We start from the raw sequence: 22,574 nt of genomic DNA on the forward strand, positions 1-22,574 counted from the left end.
TTCCAAGAGAAACTCCTGTATGGCTCCAATAGAAGAATAGTTATTTAATGAATCCTTATTGATTTGGTTTGAGTGAAAGGTATTTAAAAAATATATATATATATTTTTATTGATTTCAGAGAGGAAGGGAGAGGGAGAGAGAGATAGAAACATTAATGATGAGAGAGAATCATTGATTAGCTGCCTCCTGCACACCCCCTACTGGGGATCAAGCCCGCAACCTGGGCATGTGACCTTGACCGGAATCGAACCCGGGACCCTTCAGCCCGCAGGTCGACGCTCTATCCACTGAGCCAGACCGGCTAGAGCTGGAAGGTAATTTTTAATCTAACCTACTCTTTTCCCCATTGCCACTCAGGGTCAGTCTGACCTAAGATAGGGACTTAGAGAAATCTGTCCCACCATACTGGACACACAAATTTGACATAGAAGTGTATAGGGTGAGCATTTTTAACTGCATTTCTGGTACTACTTTGTATCTAGCCCTGTTTTTTCATTCTTTTCTTTCCCTGCTTTAATGAATCTCATTGTGTCATACACTATGTTCTGTGTAGGCCACCTTAAATTCTTCCAGGCTAATGCTGGGAACAAAAAGATATAAGAACCAACTTAAGGGAGAGTCAGAAATCCTAAATGCTTAGCTTTCTTTATAGAATAACTTTTTTCCCTAGAAGAACCAAAGTGTAAAACCCCTATACATTTCCCAAGACCAGAGAGAACAAGTATCGTGAGATTTGCTGGTTGGGATACTTTGTGTGGGGAAAAAAACTTGTGGCAAGAAACACTTATATATGGGTTGGTAGTCTTTTATAACAAGTTGCTAAAAATCCTAAAGTTCATGTGACTCCAAGTGTTGCTTGGTTTGTGTTTGGTGAAGTGTGGTGGGATGTTAGGGTATGGAGTTGGGGTGATGGATGAGGGCGAGGAGGAATTAGTCTTCCTCTCAGCAGCAGTGATGCATGTGTGGACCTCTCTCCAAACTTGTACTTGCAGCACAAAGTCCATTCCTGGGTGTCACCTTTGAAGACTGTGTGATGAAGGTCACTGCAGATGTTCTGGAGTCAAAGACTGTGCCTCTGAGCCATGTCTAAAAGCTGTCTGGATTCCCTTCCTAGGCAAATAGGAGACCCAGAGCTCTAATTTGGACTGAAGCTCTGATACATCGGGGAAGGCCTTGTTCTGAGCCAGGGATTTAGACCAAAAAGGGAACTAAAAACAGCTGGGCTGAGGCAAGACTGGGAATTGTCAAGAGGCTAAATGAAGTGACAAATCCATGGGATGGGGAGAAAGCTAGCAGAGCGCTCAAAACAGCTTTGAGGCCAAAGGGATCCAACCTGGGGCTGCAAGCCTGAGTAGAGGGAGGAGTGGATAGTCTCTGAGGCAGTGATTCAAACAAAGCCAGGAAGATGTTTGTGAGACACATGAAGTCTCTCCTGTGGAGGGTGACGAGGGAGAAGCTAAGGGCACTGAATCATTTAGAAAAGGGGGCAGATGTCAACCACTCAGCCCTCTGTGTCTTTGCCTTGAAAAATTCATGGCACATGATTTTTGGCATGCTAGTAGTGCTCACCTCCATCTCTTACACCCCAGGTCACTGGGGACATTCAAAATTAGTGGGAAATAGAGTTCTAGGGAAACTCCTGAAGATTCCCTCAGGTGGCAGGACAGCTTAGTCCCGCACAAATAAGTCATTTTAAATACAGCCATGGAAGTGTGCATTTGACCAATCCCAGCTAGAGGTATGTGCACCAGGGGAGGTCTTAGTGATGGTCTGGCCCCTGTGATTGGAGCCAAGTGGAGTTTAATGGCAAGATTTGACAGAGGAAATGAATCTAGGCAAAGTCTGGAATCATAGTTCAAACCCTGGGCATGGTGGTTGTGGATGGGGGTGTAAGGGTAGGAGAGTCCTGTGGGAGGTGGTAAGTGGCAAGTTTAATGCAAGGGAACCAGATGATGTGACTCGGGTGGGTATGGGGAGCTACTGCCTGTTCATGGACGTGATTAGGATGGTCCATGAGGAAGGTGATCATTGATGCTCTTCTTAGATTAGATTAAATATGGCAAAGGCTAGAAGCTTCAGTTTGTTTTGATATTGGCAAAATGGCAAGGGCATGCATATTGGGAATGGAAAGAGTGTGAAGAGTCAGGGCTGGAGATGCAGACTTGGAAATGTGTATCAGGATGGTGAGACCAGCAGTGGGGCCTGGGGAATCTCAAAGCCAGGGAAACCAGAGGGAAGAAGGGAAGTGAGGGAATGAGCTGTTGACAGAATGATTACAGGAGGCAGTGGTATCCAGATAGTCTAGTGTTCTCCAGTGAAAGTGTGGCCCTAGGGATGAAGGATGGTCTGTGGCTCCTGACACACTGAGCTCATTATCTGGACACCACAGGTGAAGGTAAGGTGTTTGTCTCAATGGACTTTGGTGTCAAAACTGGGCCAATAATAGATTTTGTCCATCCACATTGTAGGTGAGGAAGGGATTCTGGGTAGTTATATTTGTACTAGGACAGTGTTTCCCAGTGAACAGGATAGGAAGTTTCTTTTAATTTCTTAATCTTGCCTAAAGTGATGTCTTTTTTTTTTCTCTCCCAAGTTCAGCACCACACCAAAATCTTGAAAAACCGTATGATACTCTGCAGATGTTTGCGCACATGTAGAAGGTGTCATGCATTAAGAAACTGTTCCTTTGAAAAAATAACCCAAGTCTCCTTCCAACAGATAATGATTCCACATGAAAACCGAACCAGCGAGGCCATGTACAACAAAATGAACATTTCCCAACTGAGTGCTATGATTCCCCAGGTTGGTGAAAACAATCCAGGGAATTTTATTTTAACTGGTTAGTTTACCAGTGATTGTATTTCATCTGTGTGTAAACTTTTGCCTTGTCGAACCTACTACCAGTCGTTTTGGTTATCATCATCTTTGTCCATTATCACATACACTATCCCTTTTCTGTGCATCAGGATGCTTTCTGCTCTTGGGACAGAAAACCTTTCCAAGATGGCTTAAAAACTTACAGCCCATTTTGCTACATGACAAAAGTTCAGACATAGGTGGCCACCGGTGTTGGTTTAGCTGCTTAACAATGTTGTCAAAAGCCCAAATTCTTTCTTTCCACTCCATTCTCTTTAGTGTATTGGCTTTTTGACTTCTTGTGTGATGACTTAAGCATGCAAGGTGGCTACCACAGGTCCATATATCACATCTGTCATCAGGGCAGGAAGAAGAGGGAGGGACAGTGATGGCCATATCTAATTCTTTTATTAGGAAAAACCAAAGTCTTTCTAGAATATTCCCAGGTGTCTTCCTTTTATTTCTTATTGAGTAGAATTGAGGCTTGTATGTGGCTATCCCTACCCACAGGAATGGCTGGGCCAGTGAGTAGCTGGTTTTTCATTTCAATAGTGGAGGCAAGCAAGGAAGGGGCCAATTAAAACAGCAAGATAGTGGTGTTCTGAAGAGGGGATATGTTACATTTTGTTGCTGCTTGTTTCCCCTGTGAAAGAAAGGTTGTGTCAGAAGGAAGACCAGTAATGTCCTGGGGCATCTGTGTCTTTGTGGACATGACAGTGAGTATGGGAGCCAGGGAGAGTACAGGGGGGAAAGGGGGGAGAGAAGGAGGGGAGAGAGGGAGCATAGAATGGAGGGGGGAGTACAGGATGGGGAGAGAGGAAATGGAGGAGAGGAGAGTTGAGGAGGGATGGGCAGAGAGTACTGGAGGGACCAGCAGAGGGAGTGTGGGTATTACCAGGTGAGTGTATGTGTTGTCCATATGCGGATGGAACACATGTTCCATTTATGATACAAGTAGTAGGTCTGGGTGGCAGTGATTGGGCATTTTATAGATTTGAGCAGTTGCATCTTTAATTATTTGGTTTGAAATCACAAGCAATGGATTATGTTAAACTGATGATATTTGCCTTGCTTGCTGCCTAGCAAGAGGTACTTTCACTCTGTTTTTTTTCTCTTACTCCTCAGTTTGACTGGCTGGGCTACATCAAGAAGGTCATCGATACCAGACTCTACCCTGACCTAAAGGACATCGGCCCCTCAGAGAACGTGGTGGTTCGTGTCCCGCAGTACTTTAAGGATCTGTTTAGGATATTAGGCTCTGAGAGGAAGAAGTAAGAGCTTCCTTGTGTATTTTACTGTGACTTTTGTTTTTCCTTGTAAATTTTAAGGCCTTACCTCTCACATCCTTTGAAAACTGTTTTTAATGAAAGTTGCATCAAAAGAGTCTTGGGGGAAATCACGGTACCCTTTGTGACAAATTGGCCCAAACCATCGTCTGCTGTGATTTACTTGCTGCAGTGACAGCACATTCACAATGTTTTTGCTCCTTATTTCCAGTATTTCTCCATCTTTTCTCTCCGAAAACCTAAATTATTTGTTAGTTTTGTGAACTAGTCATATAATAATGTTTTCTGAGACTTCTATGTGAACATGTTCCCCCTCTCCCCCCCCAGTTCATTCTTAGTCTATTGCTGCTTCCCCCCCCCCTTGTTTCTTTTTAGCCAATGAGTTACTTTGTGGCAGTAAACCGAAGTACCTATATTGAAAAGACATAAGATCACTCCGAGAGCTGTAGAAAACTTGCACTGATGAAAGAACTTCAGGAACTGTCAGGTTTTTCTTATTAGAAAGAATGTTTTAGGATTTGTTGCGATGCTACTTTACTAGTGGCACTACAAAACAAGGAAGCCCGAAAAATGCCCAGGAAAGAGAATTTTACATCTTTATGAAGCCATTCAGATTTGACTACAGAAAATGAAGCACAGAAAGGTCAACTAGTTTATAAAGACAAAGGCGAATTGCCAGGCCAGGATAAAAAAACCATATTTTCTTATTTGGACTTATACAAGGCATGTTGCAAGGGGTTATTATTTAAAAAAAAAAGGCACCTGCAAAAGTCCTAGGAATAAAATTCAGCATCCATCCCCACCTATGGAAGGACACCTTTGAAGAGCTGTATTCTTTTTAAGATGATATATTCTTTTTTAAAATATGTTACTGATTTTTTTACAGAGAGGAAGGGAGAGGGATAGAGAGTTAGAAATATCGATGAGAGAGAAACATCGATCAGCTGCCTCCTGCACACCCCCTACTGGGGATGGGCCCACAACCAAGGTACATGCCCTTGACCGGAATCGAACCTGGGACCCTTCAGTCCGCAGGCCGACGCTCTATCCACTGAGCCAAACCGGTTTCGGCTAAGATGATATATTCTTATGGAAAAAGCAGTGTGTGTTCATTGAGGAAAGCATGCAGGACAGTAAACATACAGAGAAGGGAGAGAAGAAACAATAAATTCACCTAAAATTCTACCAGAGATAAGCAGTGATTCTTTGAAAATTCTCTAAGCAAAAATTGAATCTAGAGGGAAATAGTATTTGTGTGGGGTAGAGCCTTGCTATTCAAACTGTGCTCCATGGACCAGTAATGCCAGCAGCCTGTGGTAGAAATATAGATTTCAAGGCCCCTCCTCCACAGAAGCTATAAAGTAGATCTGGAGTGAGGCCCAGGAATCTGTATTTTAACAAGCAACCCAAGAAAGTCTTACACTTACTTTTTTGGGGAGGAGGGGAGGAACTCACTACATTAGAATACTTACTCATATGTGCTTCCTTGCTCTGAAATACTATAAAATATGATTTAAATGATTTTCTACTCCTATGCCAGTGAGTTATTGGGCACATTTTAAATTTGGTGGTAACTTGCATTGAAAGGTGGAGTTTACCATGCTATATATGTATTCTTCAGATTAGTAAGTACTTTAGGAAATTAATTTTATTTCCAAAAAAGCCTAACTTATAACAACATGATAGATTGCGCCTTGGTTTACTGTATTAGAAAAATCATCTCTATGGTGATGATGATACTTTAGAACTGCAGGACTTGTTATAACAAAAGGGACCAAGAAAGGCCATGAGTAGAGGGAGATTTTAATCTGCTTCTTATCAAAATGATAACTTGATGTAAATGTAGTGAACAGCAGTGGAAGAATATATAGATAGAAAAATTACCTACAGATAGTATATCCATGATATAAAATGACCTCTAGACATTATGAAACTTCAGTTTTAAAGACAAAAAAATCTCTTTCACATAATTTAAGCCTCAAAAACCAATTCATCAAAAACAACTTGTAGAGGAGAAACCAAGATGGCGGCATAGGTAAGCACCTAAACTGCTGCCTCGCACAACAATTTCAAAACTACAACTAAAAGACAGAACGTCTATCACCCAGAACCAAGGGAAAGCTGGCTGAGTGGAAGTTCTACAACTAGAAGGAAAGAGCAAACAGCATTGAGGGGTGCACAAGCGCTGAAAAGCTGAGGTACGGAGACGCGCGAATTGGGCTGGCGACGGGTGACTGAAAGCGCTGCTGTTTTCAACCCGAAGGGAGATAAGCTCCCGATTACTCTGAACTCCAGTTTCTGGGGAGACGCGGGGGACCCAAACTCCTACAGGGAGAAGCTGGACTGTCTGCCGTGGGGTCGGAAAGTGAGGGAGGCTTGCTTGCAGGGCTGCGCGCAGGAACAATTGTTTATTGTGCTGGGGCGCGGGACGCGGGGACAGGGTCGGAGCCACAGAGCCGGCTTACTGGCAGCCATCGCTGTTTGCTACGCCCTAGCCTAGTCACGCCCTGAGACCCCGCCCTGCACAATCTACGAACCCACCCAAGCTCCAAGCAGCAGCTTTAGCATATGAATGGCCTGCCCTATCGCAGCTTAACCTAGCAAACTTGCAGCCCGGGTCAGACAGCTCCAAAACATCCAAACTCCAAGCAAAGAGGAGAAAACTGTAGTTCTTGCTGTAGCTCCTGCTGGGTGGCCTCAGACAGTAGCTGACCTGCACCCCATTGGAGATCCAGAAGCCAGTGTACCTAGTGGTCAGTCTGAGACACCAGATTTCAACTCCTCACATCCATAAGTGATACATTCAAGAGGCAGACTCAGTGAGCACCAAAGCCCCACTAAAACAAGCCCTGCACCATAAGCGTGTCTACAGCGCAGCAGTTCTTCCATTATAGACACAGCGGGTCCTCACAGCCAATTGGCCTGGAGGTCAGTTCCTCCCAGTGTACCAAGAGCAATCAAGGCTTAACTACACCAAGACTTTGCACTCAGCCCACAAAGGGGTGTACCAAAGGCGTCCACCTCAGGTGATTGGGGAGGCTGAGCTACTGGCCCCTATAGGTCACCTACCACACAAAGCCACTCCATCAACATAAGGAAGCAGCAAAATGCGGAGACAAAGAAACATGTCACGAATGAGAGAAATGGAGGAAAGCAAACTAATGGACGACATAGTGTTCAGAACCACATTTATAAGGTTACTCAAGAATCTTCTAAAAACCGCCGAGAAACTTGATGAGATCTTCAAGGACCTTAATGAGAATGCCAAAAAAATGGAAAAGGACCAGTCAGAAATTAAGCATACACTGTCTGAAATAAAGAATATACCGAAACTCAACTGTAGATCAACCTACCCCAAGAATCAAACCAAAGATCTGAAATATGAGGAAACAAAAAACACCCAACCAGAAAAACAAAAAGAAAAAATCCAAAAATATGAAGATAGTGTAAGGAGCCTCTGGGACAACTTTAAGCGTACCAACATCCGAATTTTTGGGGTGCCAGAAGAAGAGAGAGAGCAAAATATTGAAAACCTATTAGAAGAAATAATGACAGAAAACTTTCCCTACCTGGTGAAAGAAATAGACTTACAAGTTCAGGAAGCGCACAGAACCCCATACAAGAGGAATCCAAAGAGGACCACACCAAGACACATCATAATTAAAATGCCAAGAGCAAAAGACAAAGAGAGAATCTTGAAAGCAGCAAGAGAAAAACGGTTAGTTACCTACAAGGGAGCACCCATACGACTGTCAGCTGATTTCTCGGCAGAAACTATGCAGGCCAGAAGGGAGTGGCAAGAAATAGTCAAAGTGATGAACAGCAAGAACCTACAACCAAGATTACTCTACCCAGCAAAGCTATCATTCAGAGTTGAAGGTCAGATAAAGAGCTTCACAGACAAGAAAAAGCTAAAGGAGTTCATCACCACCAAACCAGGATTACATGAAATGCTGAAGGGTGTTCTTTAAGAAGAGGAAGAAGAAGAAAAAGGTAAAGATAAAAATTATGAACAACAAAATGACATCAAATACATACCTACCAACAAGTGAATCTAAAAATCAAGTGAATAAAAAATATGAAGAACAGAATGGACTGGTGAATATAATAGAATCAGGGACATAGAAAGGGAGTGGACTGACAATTCTCAGGGGGGAGGGGGTGTGAGGGGTGCGGGAAGAGACTGGACAAAAAGCTTACACCTATGGATGAAGACAGTGGCGGGGGGGTAAGGGCATGGGGTGGGGTGGGGAATCAGGTGGAGGGGAGCTAGGGGGAAAAAAAGAGGAACACCTGTAATAATCTGAACAATAAAGATTTATTAAAAAAAAAAAACAACTTGTATTCTATATATTCTTATGAGATTTCAAGACATTTTACATATTGAAAAGATTAGTACTTTATTTGCACATCACAGTGCATTTTTATACTGCTAATCATATTTGATCTTGTGTTGTATTCCAATCCAGGAAATATCCCCTTGGGTCCTCATCCTATCTAATAAAAGGGCAATATGCAAATTGACCATCACTCCAACACACAAGATGGCCGTCCCCATATGGTCAAAGGTGGCCACCCCCATGTGGACACAAGATGGCCACCACAAGATGGCTAGCAGGGGAGGGCAGTTGTGGGCAACCAGGCTGGCAGGGGAGGGCAGTTAGGGGGGACCAGGCCTTCAGGGGAGGGCATTTGGGGGTGACCAGGCCTGCAGGAGAAGGCAGTTGGGTGAGACCATGCTGGCAGGGTAAGGCAGTTAGGGGCGAACAGGCTGGCAAGGGAGGGAAGTTAGGGGTGACTGGGCCAGGGGAAGGCAGTTGGGGGCAACCAGGCCTGCAGGGGAGGACAGTTAGGGGCAACCAGGTCAGCAGGGGAGGGAAGTTAGGGGCAATCAGGCCAGCAGGGGAGCAGTTAGGTGTCAATCAGGCTGGCAGGGGAGTGGTTAGGGGATCAGGCTGGCAGGCAGAAGCAGTTAGGGGCAATCGGGCAGGCAGGCAGGCAGGTGAGCAGTTGGGAGCCAGCAGTCCTGGATTGTGAGAGGGATCCCAGATTGGAGACGGTGCAGGATGGGCTGAGGGACACCCCCCCATGCACGAATTTCGTGCACCAGGCCTCTAGTAGTTACATATTAGTTAGGACATGCCAATTGCTATAATAAGTACCTCTAAACTCCCATTGGCTTGCACAATAAAAATTATACTCTTGGCTCATGGAACAGTCCAATATGGGTGTCCCTATAAGATGGATTTCTTTTAAGTAGTGATTCGAGAACCCAGGCTCCTTCTTATGATTGCCCTTCTCTGGGTGTTTGGAATCTTCTCCATTCAGCTGATATGTGGGGAAAGAGAGGGTAGAAGATTGCAAGGAAGTTTTTGTGGTAAAGTCTAAAAGTGGTGCATATCCCTTCAACTTTATTTCATTGGTCAGAACGCAGTCATATAACCCATTTAACTGCAGAAGAATCTGGGAAATATAGTTAAGCCCAGGAGCAAAATATCACATAAATGATCTAATTTTCTTGAAATGACATTTTCTTGTTTGTTCCACCCTGCCCCCAAATGACTCAGTGAGCACCTGATGGTGGGCACTCTTGTATAATAATTCTTCACTTAATGCCATCAATAGGTTCTATGACTTTAAGTGAAATGATATATAATGAAACCAGTTTTACCATAGGCTAATTTTAAAAAATATATATTTTTTATTGATTTCAGAGAGGAAGGGAGAGGGAGAGATAGAAACATCAATGATGAGAGAGAATCATTGATTGGTTGCCTCCTGCACGCCCCCTACTGGGGATTGAGCCCACAACCTGGGAAAGTGCCCTTGACCGGAATCAAATTTGGGACCCTTCAGTCCGCAGGCCGACCGTCTACCTACTGAGCCAAATCAGGTAGGGTCACCATAGGCTAAATGATATAAATAAGAGTTAACTTCCTATAGCATCTCATCAAGGTTGTAACAAGACAATGTTATTTGAGGATCTGCTGTAATTGCTTTTGTAACTTCAAGGCCTAGCACAATGCTTCTCATAGTAGATACTTCATAAAAATTTCTAGAAATTAACCAGATGCCCCAATCACCACTATCCAGGAGGTGATATGTAAGCAGAACTGCAGAGGATAAGGAGGAGTTTTCCAGGTAGATGAGAGTGGAAAAGGGATGTTGCATATGTTCAGTGATGGGACTAGCATGTTGCCTTCGAAGCAGGACTCCAGAGCGCTGGGGGAGGTCTTGAGGGGTTGGTTTGGGCTCAGGATGTATAAAGGAAAGGTTTTTAGCATCCTCTCACCTCTCCCCTGGAGGTACCTTTGAAGAAATAGCCAGTCCTTCTCAAGTTGGGTGTCTCTGCTCTGCCTCTGTTATGAGAATCTGCCAGTGAAAATTATACATGGGTCATGATGATGTTAACCACCATTCTGACTAACAGTTACCTTAAAATAACTATATATTGTTTCCGTTTTACAGATGAGGAAGCTGAGGTTAAGTGACCTGCCTAAGGACACACCTCTTAGAGGGAGCAGAGCTGAGATTCTAAACTCGGTGACCCTCATTTCTATGTCCTGTCTCTTTTCCATACATGTCTCTGTATGGAAATGAGACACCTTTCAGACACTTCCCTGTTAGTTTGGAGACAGACAACTCTCCTTTAATTTTCAGGATTACCAAACCATCTTGGGTTGGTATTAGCTGCTCATTTCTTGACGGCTTCTTACCCTCTTATATCATGTCTCCTGCCAGCCTGGTGGGGTTAGGCCTCTCTTTCTGACTGAATGGCTTTGGGGACAGAGGAACTTACTCTGAAAGTTGGTTCATGGTACAAATCTAGAGCAGTGAGATCCCCCAGAGATTGTTCCAGAAACTGTTGGCCCTTGAGAGACAAGGAATTAGGTGGCCAGGGCAGGGCCATTTGAGGGCTTGGCATGGAGGCTGCCTATAGGGAAATGGAGTTGGTGTTCAAGGTGGAAAGGGGGTGTGAAGATGCAGTGATGTGCTGGGTCTCTCAGGTTTTGGGCATGTCTTTCCAACTCCATGTGGAGTGAGATCACATGAATAGTTTGAAATCAACTCTAATTTTTGATGTGCCTGAGCATTAGGTGGCAGTATATAATTCAGTCATTATGGTCAGATCTGCTCCTGGCTTGGGAATATTTACAACCTGGAAATTGGCACATGCTATAGATCAAGTTTTTCTTGGCAAGCCAGTTGTCTAGAACATCACTGGGTGATGGGTGCTGCAGACTTCCATCCCTTTCTGCCTCCCTTCAGTTCTTCCACCCACTCCTGACTTGAGGCTGTCTTAGATTTCATCTAATTTGGTCTGAGGAGCTAGAATGGGAGGGGGAGGCTGAGGAAAGATGGGATCCGAGAAATTTGACTTGGGATCTTCCGTGTGCGCGCACACCCGTACTTCAGCAGTCTGGCCTAAAGCAGACTCTGGGAGCTTTTGCCAAGCCTCTGTGATCTTTTCTGTCCTCAATTTTATTTTCATATAAAGCATGCACAGTATACATTAAAGTGAGATGACTCTTGTTGGACAGGTACTTCTAGAAGCTTACCTGGAAAATGTGCTGTTCTGTGGACCTCTTACAGGGTTCAGCAATGCTGATGGTGATGTAGGGCCTCGCTGTTCAAAGTATGGCCCATGGAGAGCAATATTGGCCTTGCCTGAGAGCATGTTAGGAATGCAGAATCTGAGATTTAGAAAGTCCTAGTTTAGCTGTGTGTGCAGAAAGATGAGGAGATGGAGTTTTCCTAGACCAGTGGTTCTCAAACCTGACAATCATCGGAATATCCCCAGAGGGCTTGTTAAAACATACTGCTGAGCCCCACCCCACAGTTTCTGATTCAGTTGCTCTGGGGCAAGCCCAGGAATTTTTTTAACAAGTTCTCAGGTGATGCTGAAGTTACTGGGCTAGGGACACAACTTGGGAATCACAGCCTTAGGCATACCTGTGAGCAGCCTCTAGGATTTAGGGAGATTTCTTTGGCTTTGAGAACCTTTGAGAAGAAACTGGTTCACCTCAGGGAGTATGACTGAGAGGAGCAAATGCAAGCTCTGGAATCTGAGGACCAAATGTTAGTCCCGGATTTGACACATCCTTGGAAGTCCCTTGACCTCTGACCTTTGTTTTCTTTATCTGAAAATGGAGATAATAATAATAACCACCCCATAGCATTGGTAATGAGGATCAAAAAAGGTACTTTATGATCTTTGAAATGAAGTACAAATGTTAGCTGCCACTGATTGAGAACAAAGGGCAGCAGATGCTTCTTTAAAAACATATTCCTGGTCAGAGGCTTTGGGAAATGATTTAATGTTGCTCTGTTAGTGGTGGGTTCTCTTCTGAGGTGTTTTGCTTTTCTCTCCTTTATTTCTTGTCATTTGGGGAAAGGACCATACTGCTGACCAATGTTTTTTGGAAAAACAAAGATATTATTTGCTATTTTCAAGTGCTGCTGCTGAGTCTAATTTTTTTTTCTTCTTGGTGTGTCTGAGCATTAGGTGGCAGTAATTCAGTCATTATGGTCAGATCTGCTCCTGGCTTGGTAATATTAGCACTCTACAGCTGTGTGCTCCTCGCGTTCTGTCAGTGTATTTATCACACACGGGAGCAGCTCATCAGCGCCATTGTCTCACTGTGTGAGCTTCCCGCATTCCATCTCCTGGCTTTCCAAGGTCTTGTAATGCTAGTATCTTAGTAATACCTTGCCATGAAGACCTCACATACTGTTCTTTCTTCATACCTGCAGATTTCTGCTAAGTGCCTTTGTCAAGAGTATTTTGGGGTCTCCGTGATTGGTCAGGAATTTTTTTTCTAAATTACAGGCATTCATGCATCACTGCATAGCATGGGGAAAAGCACACAGGCTTTGAGGTAGACATACCCGAGTCCGGTCAAGTGTCCATCATTTATTACACTGGTTGTGTTTATGTTGGGCTCCACCCTAGAGATTTTGATGTAATTGGTGCGAAGGGACCTGAACATCTGGACCTTTAAAACTGCCCAGGTGATTTTACTAAGTTGGAGACACACTGATTATATAATAACTAGTGGCCCAGTGCATGAAATTCGTGCACATTAAAAGGGAATTAATTAGAGGAAATAATTTAATATTGCTATTTGCCCTTTCTCTATAACAGAAGTGTCAGAGATGAGAGAAAATTAGTAAAATGTATATGAAAACCTTCCTCCTGTCAGAGTCTGGGGCACACCACAGGACCCAGAGTCAAGTCCCTGCCCACCCACATGCACCTCAAAATCACGTGAGACCCAGACCCGGCTGCCCCCCGCCCCCATTGGGCTAGATCCAGACCCGGCCAGTCCCACCCTTGTCAAGCCCTGCTGGGCAGGGGGCATAGCCTCAGGTCCCCTGGCCCGGCACCAGGATGGGGGGCATGGCCTGAGATCCCCCAGCCCAGACCAGGGTGGGGGACGTGCCTTGTGGTCCTCCATCAAGCCCTGCCAGGTGGGGGACACGGCCTGAGGTCCCCCGGCCTGGTGCCGGGGTCGGGGGCACGGCCTGAAGTCCCCTGTCAAGCCCCACCTGGTGGGGGGTGCGGCCTGAGATCCCCCGGCCTGGCACTGGGGCGGGGGGAGCAGCCTGAGGTCCCCTAGCCCAGCACCAGGACAGGAAGTGCACCTTGAGGTCCCCCATCAAGCCCCACTGGGCCGAGGGCATGGCCTCAGGTCCCCTGGCCTGGCACTGGGGTGGGGGGTGCAGCCTGAGGTCCCCCAGCCTGATTGCCAGGGCGGGGGGCGCAGCCTGAGGTCCCCTGTCAAGCCCTGCTGGGTGGGGGGTGTGGCCTGAGGTCCCCTGTCAAGCCCTGCTGGGTGGGGGGCTTAGCCTGAGGTCCCCTGTCAAGCCTCACGGGGAAGGGGAGGGAGTAGCCCAGGGGTGGGCAAACTTTTTGACTCGAGGGCCACAATGGGTTCTTAAACTGGACCAGAGGGCTGGAACAAAAGCATGGATGGAGTGTTTGTGTGAACTAATATAAATTCAAAGTAAAGGAGCAGAGGGGAGAGCAAGAGAACTGGATAGAACAGCTGGATCCGGTCTGCGGCCGTAGTTTGCCCAAGGCTGGTGTAGCCTCAGGACCCTGCTGATTGCTCGTTAAGGCTTCTTATGGGAACTTGGCCTCAGCTGTGGGTGCAGCCATCTTTGTGATGGAGTGATGGTCAATTAGCATATTCCCTCTTTATTAGATAGGATGAGGAGTTATTTGATGGTTCTAGGCCACGAGTTTCCTTGTATGTAAAATGGGTACAATAACATCTATAGCAGTTGCTATGGGGATTCTAGAAAATGCCATATGATTTCAAGGGAGCTGAAAGGCCCACACTTCTAAATTTTCAGTATACTTCTACCCCCATGTCTTTTCTACTGCCATCAGGTCCCTCCTAACAGTGTCCCTAGTTAATCTGGCTCATCACTGCTCCCTTGAGGGAATATTTTTTTAATTCACATAGGATATCTGCTGGCCAGGGACCTTCTAATCTGTACCTATGAATCCAGCATAGCTGTCTCACCCAACAAGCAGTATTTTAAGTTTGAAGAACATACAGAACTTGTGTTAGGGTCAGGCTCTGCCCCATTGACATTCTCTACCCTGGACCCTGATTGTTGTCTGTGTCTCCCTTACTACAGCTGGCCTTTTGCCTCTGAGAGTGATGACCCTGCTCACCATCCCCTCCAAACAAGCTATTCCTACATTATTTAGCTTGTCTACAGTTCATGTTCTTGCTTCACACCCCTAAGCTTTGCATCCTTTGGGCACAGCCCAGGCCCTGTCCCTCTCATGATGCTTACTCTCCTCCCTCAGTTTGAGCTGTGAAGTGTCTGGCACATACTTTTGGGTGCCAGTGTCTGCCAAAGCATTCTTGATGTGCTTGCCTCATTTTCCCTGCTCAGCTAAAAGCTTCAAGAGATCAATGACTATATCTTTCTTGCTTTTCCATCTCCCCAGTACCTAGAACTATTAGTACATATCTAAGTGCCCAGAATGTGCTGATTGAGTGAAAGGAGGATCTCATATGTTCTTATTGTGTGTGCCTTCAATTCAGAAACCTGATTATATGAACAAGCTGAAATCTGAAGTCCTGTGTCCCCCAACTAGACTCTTAAGTTCTCTGAATTTAGGCCCTGGATTCCTATTTCTTTACATTCCTCATGGCATCTGGAGCAATACTTGGGCAGCAATAAATGCCCAGTGAGCACTTCTTGTCTTGCTCAGGAGTAGGGATGTGAACTGAAAAGATCCAAGGGAATGATCTAAAACTACATATGTATTGTAGTAGCCTCAACAGAGCATGGATAAGGGCTAGACTTTACTGATAAGAACAGGGGCTTCTGAGAAGGAGTGCACATATCCCAACAATATCCACTGAATTCAAGAGAAAATCTGAAAACTTCTATATGTCTATTTTTTATTGAAAAAAAAAAAAAAAGAATTAGGTTTTATATTGTTCTTTATAGGTGGCCACAAACTCTGCATTTGATCTGTATGGTACAGATGGGAGTGGGGATAGTGTCACCCGCAGTAGTTTGTTTTCATTAGATATATGAAAATAATTTCGAACTATTTACATATACATGTAGATTTATAAATTTTATTATCTAATTTAATCCCCCCAAAATGGACAAATGACTTTAAAAATTCTTGCGGAGAAACAGGAATTGTAGCTACTACTAGTAAAGTAAGCACAAGTGAATGGCAAGAAAATGGCAGAAGTGCCTCTTTTCCTATTCTAGTTTGTCATCTTGGTTAGCCAGATGACAAGGTAAAAACAGTGGTGGTCTAACCAGATGTGACAAGGATATGGTGCAAAATGTTTTGAAATAGCCAAGAAGACTATATGAAATGTGGATCTACAGCCACTGTCATTGTATTATCCTAATTCTATGTGGATAATGTTTCTGGAAGAATTAACTAATGGTATTTGAAGAACTAATGATTTTTGAAAATATCTTTATTTCACTTTAACTTCAAAATTTCTATTTCTGCATTTGTCAAAACATTTGTAATATGTTAGTCCAATAGCTTATCTCTATGTAAATGAAAATAACTACACATATATTGGCTATATATGCTGAAAAATACTTTATTGCTAAGAGTGCATGTTTACTGGGTTAGAGTGCCAGGCAAATGAGAGCGTTCTTTTTAAAAATTATTTTTTTAATATTTCAATTGCAGTTGACATACAATATTATATTAGTTTCAGATATTCAGCATAGTGGTTAGACATTTATATAACTTACAAAGTGATCACCCCCGTAAGTCTAGTACAAATGTGGGTTGTTCTTGATGGCCCAGTTATCATCATCATGTCACACTGCTCTCACATGGCTGTCTGACTCAAGAGCTGTCTCAGGAATGTGTGTTATTAGTCACTGTGATAATGGCACAGCTGGGAGGAGATGGGTCATTAAAAATTCATCATCACTGTTGATTTAGAAGTTAACTCAGGTCACATATCCTCTGAGGTCAAGGCATCTTTTGCTTATAGAAAAAGGCAACACTTGATAGAGTGTAGTGGATTTTTAAGATATGTATTATGAGTATTACACGAGCATATGGGTTTGTTTATATGTTTGGAAGTGAATAACAACAACAAAAATCTGGAATTTTTAATTTGTCAAGTATGTTCTTAATTTATATTAACCTCACAATAACTGTGTAAGGTAGGAGTCATCCCCATTGTATGACAAAGGATGATAACATCAGCAAGGTTAAGTGACTTGCCCAAGCCCACATATCTAGTAAGTATAGAACCAGGGTGCAAATCTAGATAATTGGTATTAGCCAATATAAAGCTGTTTGTTTCCAAAGATAAGAATTCATCTGCATTTTTATCAAGTTGCCTAATAATTCAAAGGTGTGGGTGTGGACAATTTCTAGACATGAAACGCTGGGCAACAGTGGACTCCATGCCCTGAGAGGGAAAGCAAAATGTTCACAAATGAGGCCTGGAGATGGAATATTCATTTCATCTATCTGTAGTAGGTGGTGAAAAGCAAGCCAATTTTGGTTAAGTGTATTGACATTGTATCATCTTATGTCATTTTTCAAGTGAAAGTTCTGCAGTTGTTTTTTTCTTCTTTTTTTTAATCAAGAGATTCCTCCAAGGGGCTTTGCCAACAGTTTTCCCTAAGGTGTTCTGCAGAGCATCAGATAGCAACCTAAATATAATAAATGTGCATCTCTCTGTTAACAGGACCATTGCCAACTATTTGGTGTGGAGGATGGTTTATTCCAGAATTCCAAACCTTAGCAGGCGCTTTCAGTATAGGTGGCTGGAATTCTCAAGGGTAAGTTTTAAAAAGATTGCAATGTTACATCACTTGATAACTTTACATGCAGGAATAGTTTATATATTAGCTAATCCAATAAAAATCATCTTTAGGAATTGGACAGAGGGAGTTTTGCAGGCCAAGCTCTACTTTTTTTCCTTTTCTTTCTTTATTTTTATTGAGGTACATAGAGACATAGAGTAAGGTACAGTTATGGCCCTTTGATATGACCTCAATATATATTGTTGATGAGGCTATGTAAAGATAGTTAGGGCAATACTTGAGACCATCGCATTGTTTTCACTCTCCACCTTTTGTCAATTTATTCCCATTTCCCCCCATGTCTTTTTTCTTTTAAATATTTTTATTGATTTTTCAAGAGAGAGGAAAGGAGAAGGAGAGAGAAAAACATCGATGTGAGAGTGAAACATTGATCGGTTGCCTCCTGCACACCCCCCACCAGGGATTGAGCCTGCAACCTGGTCATGTACTCTGACTAAGAATGGAACTGGCAAACTTTCCGTGCAAGGGATGATGCCCAACCAACTGACCCATACTGGCCAAAGGCCCCCAGTGTTTTTAACTGGTTCACTATAATTACAGTCTTAATATTTCTTAAGGATGTATTTGTAACCATTTTTCATTTCAGTATTCTGAATATTTAAAATGTGCATGGCATATGTATTAGATAGTAAAGTTTCATCTTTAATTTAGGCATAGAGTTTCATTTCTAACTTTATCTTGATCTTCAATCTTAGAATCTCTCTTAACTGCTAGGCCGAAGAGGCCTAAATCTAGACTCCTGGGAGACCTCATTCAACTGTCTAAAACACTTTCTTCTCCTTCCTTCCTCATCTGACTCTTTTATCATTACTTCTCTGCCACTCTTATTCTCATTTTACATTGGTGTTAACTCTTGTCTTTGTTTTAGAGGCTTTTTAAAAAAATCCTCACCCTAGGATATTTTTCTATTGATTTTTAGGGAGAGTGGGAGAGAGAGGGAAAGACACAGAGACACATCAATGTGAGAGAAACAAACACATTGATCGGTTGCCTCCTGCACGCACCCTGACCAGGGCCCGGCCTGGGCGGTGGCGGGGGGAGCCTGCAACCGAGGTATGTGCCCTTGACCGGAATCGAACTTGGGACCCTTCAGTCCACAGGCCGCAGCTCTAGCCACTGAGCCAAACTGGCTAGGGTTGTTTTGGAGGCTTTTGTCTGAATAATTCTCCCACCGCTAGAGGATTTAAGAATTTTGTGGCTTTTTAAAAAAAGTAACATTTTAAGCCCTGGCTGGTTTGGCTTAGTGGATAGAGCGTCGGCCTGCGGACTGGGGGGTCCTGGGTTTGATTCCAGTCAAGGGCACATGTCCAGGTTGTGGGCTAGATCCCCAGTGGGGGGCGTGCAGGAGGCAGCCGATCTATGATTCTCTCTCATCATTGATGTTTCTATCTCCCTCTTCTTTCCTCTCTGAAATCAATAAAAATATATTTTAAAAAAAGTAACATTTTAAGAATTTAGTGACTTTAAAAATATTTTTCTCTGTATTTGAATGATGAATTTTATAAGATATGGTTTCATTGTTTTAGTTATCACAGAAATTGGTAAATACAGAAATTCTTAGTGGGTCATTTCTCTTGAGGAGTAACAGAATTACTTTGAATACATCTTGGCCTTTCAAAGTCACTAGACTATTGAGCGTTATATAGAACAGCATAAAACAAATATATATATATATATATATATATATATATATATATATATATATTTGTATATATATATATATATTTAAAAATATATTTTATTGATTTTTACAGAGAGGAAAGGAGAGGGATAGAAAGTTAGAAACATCGATGAGAGAGAAACATCGATTCAGCTTCCTCTTGCACACTCTCTACTGGGGATGTGCCCGCAACCAGGGTACATGCCCTTGACTGGAATTGAACCTGGGACCCTTGAGTCCGCAGGCCGATGCTCTATCCACTGAGCCAAAACGGTTAGGGCAAACAACTATATATATTGAGGTCATATCAAAGGATTAAACTACAAAACTAGTAGATTTCATATATGTATATATATTTAACTCCTATGGATCACGTAAAAGATGGTACCCAGCTGTTCTCTACCACTGTGAAGAGAGTCAGAGAGAGAGGTGTAAGAAGTAGAGTTTGAAAATTTTGAGGTTAGGTATGAGAGGATGTTTCTTGAGTGTAAAGTGCTAAATATAATATTGAATTGCCAAATAAAGTTGTAGGGTCATTCTCTCTAGAGGTTTTAAAAATAAATTCATTCCTTACCTCTGAGAGGGGTTGTGTGACCAGAGAGTAGAGGAAGAATAGATGAACTTAAATGTTAATCCCATTTGCCTTGTGCCAACAACCTGGGTCTAACATTGTTCAAGGGACGCCTCCAGCCACCATTCTCAGGGGCCTCCCTTCCTCACTGCCTGCCTTCACTTTACATTTTGAGTGTTCAAGACTTTCAACCTCCGAGTGCAACTAAATAATATTTATTTCTTTGCTTTCATCCCCAAGAGTAAATCTTTGAGCCTTGCAAGTCCTGTTTTGGAACTTCCTTACTTGTTTGTAAATGTTTTCTTATAATGATTTAATTGGGACAGATGGGAAAAACATTTACATCTGGATTTTCCTTAGTTACCAGTGTGTTCTTTGCTATGACACAATGTAAATATGCTTCCTGGGCTGTTCATGCTGGGCCATGTTCTCCTGGTCTGCCTTGTGAGTTTCTGCCCAGAACAAGTAAACCCTCGCTGGGCAGGAACTTGGATCCCCTATTGATTCTAGACCTTTCTTGGTGGAACTTAAGTTCTCAGTAGATACTAAATATTCCCTGGACATTTGGACAGCATCCCGCCACATCCCTGTAAACTGCAGAAAAGCTATGCTATTGTCTAGATCCTTTGTTTAATGGGATAAATTGGAAGGGATGGAGAATTACATTATTTTCCACTGTCAAATGTTTTTATTTGGTTTTAATCCTCATTCTAGGATATTTTTCCATTGATTTTTAGAGAGAGTGGAAGGGAGAGGGAAAGAGAAATATCGATGTGAGAGAAACAAATTTACTGGTTGCTTCCTGCACACCCGACCAGGGCCCAGGCCGGGGAGGAGCCTGCAACCAAGGTACATGCCCTTGACCGGAATTGAACCCAGGACCTTTCGGTCCCCAGGCCGATGCTCTATCCACTGAGCCAAACTGGCTAGGGCTTTATTTAGTTTTAAATATAACTGGGGACAAGCAGAATTTTTTTCTTCATCTGATTTTACCTTTGGCTCTACTATTAGACACATGTATATGGGTGGGGTATGCACTGTTTCATAGACTGTTTTCTTCAGGTTGATTTTTTTTTCAGCCATAGGTTTCATCCAAGCGAAACTAAATCTGTATTGATTGTCTCCCACAGGTAATCCAGGGGACGACAACTTTGTTGCCTCAATGGGACAAATGTGTAAACTTCATCGAAAGTGCCCTCCCTTATGTTGTTGGAAAAATGTTTGTGGATGTGCACTTCCAGGAAGATAAGAAGGAGATGGTAAGTGCTGCTCCCCAACTTAAGCCAGTGGCAGCTAACCAGATCTGACATGGATATGGCCATCAGGCTGCCGTCAGTTTCATATTGACTAAAAACTCAAACACAGAACATAATCATGAAAATGAAGAACATTTTGAACTGAGAAAAGTATGAAATCAAGCTACATAGAGTCAGAATTTCCCCTGGAGAAATTACATGTGTGAAGTCTATGCTTAGGGAAAAAAGGGCCTAGATAATTTTATGATTGGCTATTTGAACTGTTGTAATTACAAAAGGTAGGGGTTTTTCCAATTAGGACTCTTTGTTTTAGAGATGAGGAAGCTAGAGACCCAGAGATGGCGTGATTTGCAATATATTTAACAATTTTTAAGTGGCTTAAAAATAAGATGCAGGTTTTTTCTTCTCTCCTTATACTGTTTTCTAAAAACTAAAGAGGTGTGACACTTACCTCACAGAAAACACGTTGTGTCTATTTTTTCATAAACTTAAAAAGAAACCCTTTTATTTTGGAAATTTCTAAACACATGAAAGTGGAAAGAACAGTGTAATGAATTTCTAGGTACCTATGGTCCCTGGCTGTTTGTAATTGATGCAATGGCATTAATGGCCCAGCCAGATACATCTAATAAGAGGTGAGGTTTAGTTTCATTCATTCAGTCAAAAAATATTTTTTGAACACCTGTTGTATGTCAGACACTGTTCTAGGCCATGGGATACATAAGAGAACAAAGTAGACCTCACTGAGTTGACATCGAAATGGAAGGGGCGGGGGTAGACAATAGAAAACACAATGTATAAATTAGCAGGTGTGTTAGAAGATGACAATAACTCTGGAAAAATGAAAAAGGAGCTAGGGTAAAGAGGAATCAGGCATGCTAGAAGATGTGGGTGTGTGGGTTGTGTTGTAGGATTAAATATGATGGTCAAGGAAAACCTCACTCTGAAGATGACATTTGTCACAGATTTGAAGGAGGTGAGGAAGTAGGTATGGCAACTATCTGGGGGAATAGTGTTCTAGGCAGAAGGAACAGCAAAAGCCATAAGGCAGGGTTGTGCCTGGAGAGATCTAGGAATAGCAGGGAGGTCCACAAGACTGGAGTGGGAGGAATGAAGGTGAGAGAAATAGACTCGATGAGCTCAGAGCAGTAATAGGGATAGTGGCATTTTCTAAGGCCTGTAGGTCATTGTAAGAATGTTGGCTCTACCCTGAGTGAAGTGGAGACCGAATGCAAGCTTTTAAGCAGAGGCCTGATGTCACCTGACTTATGTTGAGAGGATCACCTGGCTGTTTTGTTGAGAAGAGACTATAGGGCATCAAGGATAGAAGCAGGGAGGAGTTAGGAGACTGGTGGAGTCATTAGGCCAGAGATGAAAGTGGCTTGAACTAGGTGGTAGCAGTAGGAGTATGAGAAGGGGGTGGGTGCTGAATATATTCAGAAGTGTAGAGTCCATTGCTGACAGATCGGATGAGGGATCAGAGAGTAAGAGCTTTGAGTCTGATTAAGTGGAAGTATGGAGTTGTTAATTGATAAGGGGAATACTGTGGGAAGGCCAGGTTTGGAAGAGGAGATCAGGAGTTTAGTTT

The 22,574-nt window shown here is 43.1% G+C and overlaps 1 protein-coding gene across 2 annotated transcripts in view; it reads left to right on the forward strand.

Annotated features, from left to right (window-relative positions):
• Window positions 1–22,574, forward strand: part of PHEX (phosphate regulating endopeptidase X-linked) — a gene marked incomplete at both ends in the record, with an annotated part of 212,089 nt that overhangs the window by 48,222 nt on the left and 141,293 nt on the right. For both annotated transcript variants that reach the window (XM_080652766.1, XM_080652767.1), the window contains 4 exons: window positions 2,720–2,803; window positions 3,983–4,128; window positions 17,361–17,454; window positions 20,861–20,989. In XM_080652766.1, the coding sequence (XP_080508892.1) occupies window positions 2,720–2,803; window positions 3,983–4,128; window positions 17,361–17,454; window positions 20,861–20,989 (453 nt within the window). The remainder of the gene's footprint in view (window positions 1–2,719; window positions 2,804–3,982; window positions 4,129–17,360; window positions 17,455–20,860; window positions 20,990–22,574) is intronic.

The sequence above is a fragment of the Plecotus auritus genome, assembly GCF_963455305.1.
Source record: "Plecotus auritus genome assembly, chromosome: X".
Taxonomy (NCBI): Eukaryota; Metazoa; Chordata; class Mammalia; order Chiroptera; family Vespertilionidae; genus Plecotus; species Plecotus auritus.